We start from the raw sequence: 11,003 nt of genomic DNA on the forward strand, positions 1-11,003 counted from the left end.
AAGTTTGCATGAATACCCTCTCCAAATTGATATTTGCATGTATACACTCGTAAACACTTGTTTTGCTATTGTACCTTTTTTTTAATTCTTATTTTTGCAAATATACCCACGTCATCTAACGCTATCAAAAACTTAACGGTTTCAAATTAAAATGACTAAAATATCCTTAATGGGTAGATATGTAAAAAAAACATTTATAAGTCGATCGCGATGGAAGACAAAAAAGTAATTTCAAAATTTATTTTATTTTTAATTAAAATAAATATGATTTTTATTAATGGTGTTAGAAGAACCGTTATATTAGGAGTATTTGTATAAAAACAGTGTTTTATGAGGATACAAATATAAATTTAAATTTTAAGAGGGTATTCACGCAAATTTGAATTTTTAAAAGGATATTCATGTAAAAAAAACCCATAAAAATAAGGGCAATCTAACTTATGGATCTCATAATCTAGTTAAATCTCTTGGAATAGGAAATCAAGCTTAATAGTTCTTGAGCTAGGGATAATGTATATTTTAGTTTCAAAATCTTTATCGTATTCAGATTATCAACGAACCTATATGTGACTATGAACTCTTGGGTTTCCTATGGGCTGGCCCATGGGGTGAAATTTCTATTGCACCAGGAGGACCACCTTTAACTAAATTAATATGAAATTCCGATTTATCTCACTGAGGTTCTTATTGAAGAATTGGAAGACAATCTCCCAAACCAGCCAAGATTCCGGACGTTCAAGAAGAGCATGCTCAATTGTCCCCCTTGTTCTTCCACATCTGCTGCAGATGCCTTATAAATCTTGGCTGCATTATGGTAATTTGAGTGCATTTGTAGTTCTGCCATTGTCATGGAGCATTTCATGAGTCCATTCCTAGCACCCCATATTACAAACCAAGGTCTGCCAAACCATCCACAAAGCGCGATCGTTCGGAGCATCATCGCTAGGGTCCACGACAGCGAGGCATCGCCTAACCCTCGCAGGTTGATGCTAATTCTAGTGCAAGAAAATCAAGGCCAAAGTTTGTCCACCTCAAATGTAGGACAAAGCCATACTAAGCACACATTCCTCAATCAAGGAGGGATGTATAGGTTTTCTCTCAGGGCGAGCCCATTTTGATCCTCAAAAAGATGCATTCCCATCTGGGACTAGTTGGTCCCAGCCAACCACTTTGATTGCCAAACAAAATGCAATTGTAGAGTATCCATTAGCTCAGAACCCATTATCTCATGAGGACGATGGGTGTGCGACCAATTTACCTCAATCCAAGAATGGACCCAATTTGATCCTTATCATATAAAGTAGCACAATTAGGACCTCTCCGTGATGCATGTACCAAGAAGAGGGACACCAACCAGATGAGTCTCATAGCTAAGGTCCCAATTAATATAAATTGGGCCTTGGTCTAGACCTAATTTGAACATACATTACAGTGGGTCCGAAAAATTTGCACCTAAATTTGTGAACGGGATCGCCATTTTGAAGACAAAACATGCATAAGGATCCTAATTTTGCTCCTTTTCTTTTGTTTTCCCCAAAGTCATATCCATTGAGGGTTTAGTCTAGCCAAATGGGATGGAAACCTGGTTGACCTACTTTTTAACTCTAATCATCATGCCCAAGGGATGTTGAATTTGTTTTCGAGGAAGAATAATTGTTGAAATTGCATTCGTTGCAATTCATTCTTGTAATTGTTATCATAATGACAAGATTATCCACAATAATGATAGTTCTGCATGTCATAATGCGATTAGCAGAACCATTGAGTATGGCAGGATAGTGTGAATCCAAGCACTTGATATATTATTGGACCCAACCATGGTTGGCTTTGGTTGCCAAGAAGGAATTATATACCACAGTGCCTGCGTGCTTCATGTGGCCATGCCCACTGCTAATTATAGCCAATAATTTTTGTAGCAAGGGTTAGATGAATGAGGCCTATAAAAACAAGCAACCATGATTGATGGTATGCATGTGGTATAGGATATAATCTTGAATCTTTTGCATTAATTTCTTTTAAAAATTTAAATTTACGTGAATGCTCTCTTAACATTTATATTTATTTCCATATCTTCATAAAATACTGTTTTTGCACAAATATCCTAAATAAAACGGTTCTTCTAATACCGTTAATAAAAATCATATTTATTTTAATTAAAAATAAAATAAAATTTTAAAATTACGTTTTTGTTCTTCATCACGATCGCCGTATAAATATATTTTTTTGTACATCTACTCATTAAAAATATTTTAATCATTTTAATTTGAAATCGTTAATTTCTAACAGTGTTAGATGGCATAGATATATATGTAAATATAAAAATAAAAAAATAGTAAAATAAATATTTTTTAAAAAATATACTGGTAAATATTAATTTTATAAAAATATTTATATAAAATTCGATATCCATGCGAAAGGTTCTATAACTTTTAGTTGGGAAGGCTTTAATTTTAACAAAATTAAAGGCTCCCGGGATCTCGAAATGGAGACCTTCGAGCCACTGCCGACACCGTCCCATCGAATTCCACTGTGGTTTCCGCTTGGTGGTAGGACTCTTCTTTTTTTTTGCTAAAATTGGTGGTAGGACTCTTCAATCAAAAGCTTAAAACACCAAAGCCGCCTCTCACTTGACCGTGACCTCAGTCGCCTTCTTGGTGATTATTTTTTAAAAAATTAGCCTTGTCTGTTCTGGGATTCGTCTACCAACCGCTTGGATTGGATGCCACCGTGCGGATATAACCGAGATCAAGATGAGGCTCCGTCTTAATGAGTATTACACTTTGGGCTCGTTTGGTTCGCGGGAAGCATTTTCCTTCCTAGAAATATGATTCCTGGAAAACAAATTCCTAGGAAGAGGATACCTAGGAAAGTATTTTTGGCATGTTTGGTTGACCATGGGAAAGTGACAAATTTCCAAGGTGCTTATGTTTGGTTGGCCATCCACTTTCCTAGGAAAGTTATATATAATTCCTATTATGCCCTTAATAAAAATTAGGTTTTTAATGCCTCTTTAATGCTTCTTTAATACTGAAGGGACTTTTTGGGAAAAAGTAAAAATGAAGTGATTCTCGCCTCATGGGAAAGTAACTTTCCCATGTTTCTCATGGGAAAGACTTTCCCATGAAATGTGGGAATCACATTCCCATGGAAATACAACTTTCCCTTCTCTCTCCTTTGAAAACTCCAACCAAACAAGAGGCATCTCATTACTTTCCCGTTGACCACACTTTTCCCCCTTCTTTTCCCGCGAACCAAATGAGCCCTTTAGGGGACGCCGTTCGCCGGCCTTGTGGCATTGGGATTATTGTATTGTCTCCTTGCCTGCTGTGGAGTTTAGAATTCAAATTATTGACTCCTCGTCGGCCATAGTGATCGGATGGGTCCAAAAGTCGGGCCATACTATAAGTGGATTGTGGCTAATACATGATATCTGCAATTTTTTCGAAAAAATGCGCTTCTCATCGGACTATCCATATCTTCTGAGAGGTTAATAGTGTGATGGACTGAATGGCATTTTTTACGGCTCACCACTCTAGAGACTTTATTTGAGATACTCATGCTTTGGCGTCGTCTTCGATGTATTTCACTTTCTTTCTGACTTTATGACCAGCACTAATACTCTTTGTGTGTGAGGCGCCGCTGTACCAAAAAAAAAAATGGTGAGGTTTATAATTTTTTTTGAAGTTTCATATAGAAATAAGCTGTAATTCTATCATGCTATATCTTGAAAAATTTATGTTCCATTTTGTCCTCTTTTTTTTTCAGAGTTTGGAGTCCATCTAGTAATGATTATATTAAAAATTTGTTAGGGATTGTTACGACACATTTATGCTATTCCAAGGCAAACGATTTTATTAATCTATATTAGAACTCGAAATAAGAATCCCATGCAGCTCTCATCATCTTATTGGGAATGTAGATAGGAGAAAATCTGTCTTAAATTGGATGAGTATTTGACTGGACCTCAATCATCGATATCCAACATGTTATGACTTTACCAATCCAACAAATTAGCACCCTCCCGTAAAAATAATTATTTTCTTCAAGAATTGGAGTTCCTCATTTGTCCTATTGCGCATGAAATAGGACTGTTTAAAGTTAAAACCTTACTACTATTGGAAGTAGGATTGTTGGATTTAGCATCTAGTTTCTTAATGGAATATAATTTTTACGTTTAAACTAGCATACCACATTTTCAACTATAAAAATCTTAGGACTTATATGTATATATATTAGCTTGGCCTATGTATTTTTGCATGAATTTAGATTCAACCTCACCAGCATTGATTAGATATCTTATTTGATGAAGCATTCCAGACTCGATTTATTAGCCAGCCTATCTTTTTTTCTTTTTTTTTGGAAATAAACCATTTCATGAAAAATAATATTTTGTATCAATATAGTCTCATGTTAGCGTTCGTGCATAACATATATATTCTTGATGTTCTATTATTTAAATTTTTTTTTCTGATTTTGTTAAAAAAAGTCAATGAAATTTAGGAGATATGGGTCACTTAGCAGAATAATCTTGGTTCAAGCTAAGTGTAATATACGATGGATAGCATCATGATGATATGCTATGGATAGTATCTAAACTTTATTGGGATCGTATATTATTATTAGATTGGAAGAAACAAATGGATTCTTATAAGATGCAAAACTACTGCATCTTAAAGCACAATATACATGGTAGAATAATAAATATTACAACTGCACTCACAACCACAACAACTTTTACCGTATACTCCTACATTATATTATTAAAATAAAAATATACCAGGAAGAACAAGAGGAGGGCAAGACAAGCTGAATTTTTACCAAAAGAAATAATGCCAGAGAGGAACAACTGTGAGGACCCGTGTGAGCATATGTTTAGTCTCACATTAGTTATTCGATGGATAGATAAATCTTGGGTACTTATATAGGATCAATAAACGCAAATAATACTTTCTGGCTAATTATTTTGGGCAAGATCTTGGGTTGTGACAGAATGGTATCAGAGCGGATCGAACCATAACCTATGTAGACTAGGGGACACTGCAGCACAGATCAATAATCCGATCACGAACAGATTATGGTGCTTGCGATTAGATTTGAATAGATTTGAACTTTGGTCCAATGAAGATGTTAGGACTTAGGCCCTGTTTGGGAGAGCTGTTGGCAGTAGAGCTGTTGGAAGTAGAGCTGTTAGAAGTAGAGCTGTTGAAAGTAGAGCTTTTATAAAAAGCTGTTTGCTGTTTGGTAACTACATTTCTAAAGTGCTGTGGCACTTTAACATTTGTTTGGTAAACAAACTGAGAAAGTACTTTTGTATGACAAAATGACCATAAAGGACATTACTAGTATTATACAATAGTGCATAACAAAATATAATATATATTAATACATAAATATATGATATAGTATAATATTAATGTAATGTAATATAATATTATTATAATATAGTACTATAAAATTGTATACTATAGGATAATAATTTAATATAATATTAAATTATTTAACATAACATAATATTATATTATATTATATTTATAGTATAATACAATAATAAATGTATAAAATATTATAATTATTAGTATAAATTAATTTTTTACTCTTTTGACGACCATATATTTCTCTAACAAATTTTCTAACTAGGTGAAAAAATTGGTTAAATAATTACTAATATTTTTATTTATTTATTTATTTATTATTTTATTTCATTGAAATATATTTATTTATTATTTTATTTATTTATTTATTCGTTCATTTATATACATATTTATTTATTTATTTATTTTTCTTTTTTTTCTTTTTCTTTTTTTTCTTCTCTTTTTTTTTTCTTTCCTTTCCTTCTTTTTTTTTCTTTTCTTTTTTCTTCTCTTCTTCTCCTTCCTTCCTCTCTTTCCTTCTTCTCCTTTCTTCTTTTCCCGCGAAGCCGGCGGCGCCGGAAGGGGGGCCGGGCCGCGGCGGCCGCGGGAGGGGGGCCGGGATGGGGGCCGCGGCGGCCGCGGGAGGAGGGGGGCTCGGGAGGGGGCCGGGACAGCGGGCCTCGACGGCCGCGGGGGGAGGGGGGCTCGGGAGGGGGCCGGGACGGCGGGCCCCGACGACCGCGGGGGGAGAGGGGCTCGGGAGGGGGCCGGGACGGCGGGCCCCGACGACCGCGGGGGGAGAGGGGCTCGGGAGGGGGCCGGGACGGCGTGCCGCGGCGACCGCGGGAGAGGAGGGGCTCGGAGGGGGCCGGGACGGCGTGCCGCGGCGACCGCGGGGGAAGGGGAGCCTCGGGAGGGGGCCGAGACGGCGGGCCGGCCGAGGAGGCAGCGGCCATGGCGGCCCCTTCCTCCCCTTCCTTTTTTTTTTTTTTTTTTGCTGTGTGGTGAGTCGCAGTGGCGGGGGGCTCGGGTGGGGGCTGGGGGGCGCGGCCACGGGTGGCCGGCGTGGTGGCTGCCTCCCAAAAAAAAAAAAAAAAAAAAGAAGAGGGCCGGCGGCATTGAGGAGGAGATAGAGAGGGAGAGAGAGAGAGGGGGGATGGTGAGAGAGAAAGAGGCGGTGCGATTGAGATTTTTGGGAAGAAAAAGAAACTTTTAAATGGGGGTATTTTGGTCAAAAATACAGCTTTCCGACAAAGCTGAAAACAGCATTTTCGAAAAGCTCCAAAATTGAACTTCTGCCAAAAAGCTGTTTTCAGCTTCTCGCAAAAGCTGAAACAGCTTCTTGGAAATTTTACCAAACACACTTTTTTACCTAAAAGTATTTTTGGAGGACCAGAAAGTGCTTTTTGGCCCTCCAAAAGCTCCCCAAACAGGGTCTTAAATGAGAGAGTATATAAGGATATGTGCGGATGTGTACTTAATTATATATCAGCTAAGCTGGATATGAGCTTCGGTTGCGAGAGGTCTCTGGCACTCAGGGAAGCACGCATTCACACCAAAACCAGGCGCTAATTACTGGATTTAATTGAGCAAAATTCCTTTTACCAATCATTATTTTTATTATTACTCTTTCTTAATTATTATCACGATGTCGCGGAGGGCCGCAAGAACCTCGCATTTGTAAATTTCGGAAAAGCCAGTGGCATTCTCTGCACCGCTGCCCGGTCGGTCCGGCCCCGCTAAAAGCAACTGGAACCATCATTCCCCTGTTTCTTCCCATGATACCTTCTTCCTTTCCTGCTTCCACCGGAAAAGGGAGCAGGAGCTAAAAAATAAAAACGCAGTGTCCCATGTGAGGGAAAAAAGAGAGAGAAGAAAGAAGCACATCAACCATCCTTCAAGCGAAGAAAGGAAGCCCCCAAAAGAATCACACCATGAGGAAAGACGGGGAAGGTGGAGGAGGAGGAGGAGGAGGAGGAGGAGCCACTCCTTTCTCTCCCACCCCCCTCCCTTGCTTTGATTTCAAGCCCTTCGTGGCCACCCTCGTAATCCTCACCCTCGTCATGGCCTTCTGGCAGCTCCAACCCTACCAACATCTCCTCCCCTCCGCCAACAATCTCTCCACCACCAACTGTCCCCTCCTCAACTCCACCTCCACCGCCACCGCCGCCGCCGCCGCCGCCGATGTAAATTCCCTCTCAACGCAAAAGGTTTCTTCCTCGGTCCCCACCTCCGCTCCATCTGTTGCAATAATTACTCCTTCCGACCCTAACAAGCGGGTCTTCCGCCCGTACGGCAGCGCCGCCGCGCTCTTCGTCCAGATGGGCGCGTACCGGGGCGGCCCCGCCACCTTCGCCATCGTCGGCCTCGCCTCCAAGCCCACCCACGTCTTCGGCAAGCCCTGGTACAAATGCGAGTGGGTCCCCAACGCCCCCGGCCGCCCACCCTCCCGCGCCAAGGCCCTCAGGATACTCCCCGACTGGGGCTACGGCCGCGTCTACACCGTCGTCGTCGTCAACTGCACCTTCCCATCGAACCCCAACGCCGACAACTCCGGCGGCAAGCTCTTCCTCCACGCCTACTACTCCCCCTCCCCGAGAAAATACGAGAAGTTCGTCGCTTTAGAAGAACCCCCGGGCTCCTACGACGAGGCGCGTTTCCGGCCGCCGTTCAAGTACGAGTATCTCTACTGCGGATCCTCTTTGTACGGCAACCTGAGTGCGAGCCGGATCCGGGAATGGATGGCGTACCACGCCCACTTCTTCGGCCCCAGCTCGCATTTCGTCCTCCATGACGCCGGCGGGGTCAGCCCGGCGGTGCGCGCCGCGCTGGAGCCCTGGGTGAGGATTGGGCGGGCCACGGTGCAGGATATCCGGGCGCAGGAGGAGTATGATGGCTATTACTACAATCAGTTCTTGGTGGTGAATGACTGCTTGCATCGGTATCGCCATGCGGCCAATTGGACCTTCTTCTTCGATGTCGACGAGTACTTGTATTTGCCGGACGGGAACACGCTCGAGACCGTGCTGGGGGAGTTGGCGGACTACACCCAATTTACCATCGAGCAGAATCCGATGTCGAGCAAGCTCTGCGTGCTGGATCCCAAGAGGGATTACTCCAGGCAAGCTCTCTTTCCTTAGATTCTCCCCATCTTACTTGTTTTTGCTCGGTATTCTAATTTATTCTTACCTTTTCCAATATTTATCTTCTATATAATTCAAGGGATAGAGAAAATTAATAGGTTTTGCATTGTTATTCATCCATTTTCTGAATTTAAGATAAATGTTTATCAAGGCAATGCCATAAAAAATCGCTGCTTGGGGGACTCCATATACCTATGAAGGAGCAAGCGAAGGAAAACCTCGAAATTCTTGTTATCAGATATAAGCTTCTCCTGCTTAGGAATTATGGAGGTGTTGTCTGGATTGGAATTTATTTGGGATTGTCTATGGCTTTTTCCCTCCCAGATGCTTGTGGCTCCCGTGCTTTTAATGAAGCTGGGGAATTTGTGTATTTGGATCATCTGCTATCTTTGTTCTGTAAATTGCACACTTAAAGCTCTGCTTTCTGGCGTATCGATATGCCTTTTTCATTAGACTTTCTGTGGAACGAATTATGTTAGATTGGCACTATAAGTTTTATCTGAAGGTTTGATGAGCAGCTCATAACAAAATTTGCATGTAGCGCAGAAGAATTCTGTCATTTATCATGTGCTCTCTCATAGTTTTCTGCAATTCTTCCTATAGAGTTTATTGTTGTTTGGTTGTTAGTAATTGGTTGTTCAATCAGCAAATGACAAAGTTGATTTGTGTTACGATTTGTTTTATTCTTCATTCGCTCGTATCCTGAAATTTCTCCATGGAATATCTCCAGGGAATGGGGATTTGAGAAGCTGGTCTTCAGGAATTCCATCACCGGAGTACGGCGAGATCGCAAATATGCAATTCAGGCGAGAAACGCATTGGCCACTGGTGTCCACATGTCGGCAAATGTCATCGGGAAAACCACCCACAAGACGGAGTCCATGATCCGGTACTACCATTACCATGACTCCATCAATGTGTTGGGCGAGCCATGCCGCGAGTTTGTGCCAATGCCAGCCAAAGGCAATGTGACATGGTTTGAGAAAATCCCATATGTTTATGATGACAACATGACGCGCCTAGCTGCTACCATCAAGCGATTCGAGGAGCAAACAATTGGACCAGTGCAGCTATAGCATTCTCAACCTCAACTGCCAATTCTTTGAATCCTTCATTCTTGTGATGCCATGGACAATCCAGCCAGCCGGTGAGGTGTCGATGTTCTTCAGGGTGCTTGCCTCCTTTCCCTGGTGGTCTGGCAGGGGGGAAGCTTGTGGACATATCAAGGAGAGGAGGTAAAGATGGAGAATGGAAAGGGGAATGGCATAGGACACTTTATTTACATGTAAAGATGTCGATTTATCCACACTCCTTAGATGGTGTAAATTTGCTGACCCTGCAGATTTCTTCTTCCAAGGTCTGTGCTCTTTACCTCATTCTTCTTGTTATGTCCAAGATATTCTTCTTTTGCATTTTAATTAGATCCTCACCATATCACCTTGTGTTATAAACTGCAACATATGACCAAGCTTGAGAAACCTTTGGCTGAATAAAACGCAAGGAATAGGATGCTTTCAAAGATCTTTTTTTCTTTTTCATCTTTAAAGAAGAGAACATTATTTTTTTTCCTTCCCTGTTGCTTAGGTCTCTATAGAAATGTGGGGCATTCAAGTATTGTATGTGTGCTAGGTCTTTCACCCTGTCTGCTTGCAATTTGTTCCTCCATTTTTTTTTTAGAAAAAAAGAACAACATTCGAATTTGTATGGTGGTGCTTCAGTGTAGGCTGGAGAAACAGATAGATGTGTGTATGTCTAGAGTTGAAGGGATCTGTTGGGGGAAAAACGAGTCGTCCCGAAATACATGGGCGCATAACCATCACGTGCCTGCGAGTGCGAGCGCCCGACCTGGAAGCGTCCGACTTTAAGACACGCAGTCGGGCCGGACGTCCGGCCAGGCGCTCGACTCCGAGACGCCCGATCCGAACACTCGACCTCGGCATCCTCGACTTCGGAGGTCCGACCTCGCTATCAACCTGCAGCGGTCACATCCTTCTACAGCTCGACCAAGGATCATGCCCTGCCATTGCTGTCAACAATTAATGCGTATGGCCTCTATTGATCTCCGGCTCACTCAACAATTAATGCGCATGGCCTTTACTGATCTCCAGCTCACTCAACAATCAATACGCGTGCTATTTACGGATCTCAAGCTTTCCACGGCAAACAGCTGATCCGCTCGGCTACGTCCGATCAGCCAGAACGACTCATTGGTTTCGCCCTGATCTCCCACGACAATACATTAATTCACACGATCGTGCTTAATCATGACGGTAATCCGTTCGCCCCGTCACATCACAGGTACATCTGTACCCTTCTATAAAAGGAAAACCCCTCCCCCTCAGAGAGGGTTGGACTCTGAAACTCCAGAGAATACTTTCTCTCCTTCTACACATTAGCTCCCTCTGACTTAAGCATCGGAGGGCCGGCGCCGGGAACTCCGGCCACCGGCTTCTTGCAGGTCCCCCGGAGGACGCCGTCGGCGCCGCTCGCCGACGGATCGTCTCCCGCC

General features: G+C 42.1%; 1 protein-coding gene across 1 annotated transcript; it reads left to right on the plus strand.

Moving 5' to 3' along the window:
- Positions 1–7,113: 7,113 nt before the first annotated feature.
- On the plus strand, positions 7,114–10,040 carry LOC103696604 (galactan beta-1,4-galactosyltransferase GALS1). The gene is made up of 2 exons (XM_008778284.4): positions 7,114–8,472; positions 9,225–10,040. The coding sequence occupies exons 1-2, from the start codon at positions 7,286–7,288 to the stop codon at positions 9,568–9,570; spliced, it is 1,533 nt and encodes a 510-aa protein (XP_008776506.2). The 5' UTR covers positions 7,114–7,285; the 3' UTR covers positions 9,571–10,040.
- The last annotated feature ends 963 nt before the right edge of the window (positions 10,041–11,003 follow it).

This window comes from Phoenix dactylifera, chromosome 1, assembly GCF_009389715.1.
Source record: "Phoenix dactylifera cultivar Barhee BC4 chromosome 1, palm_55x_up_171113_PBpolish2nd_filt_p, whole genome shotgun sequence".
NCBI lineage: Eukaryota > Viridiplantae > Streptophyta > Magnoliopsida > Arecales > Arecaceae > Phoenix > Phoenix dactylifera.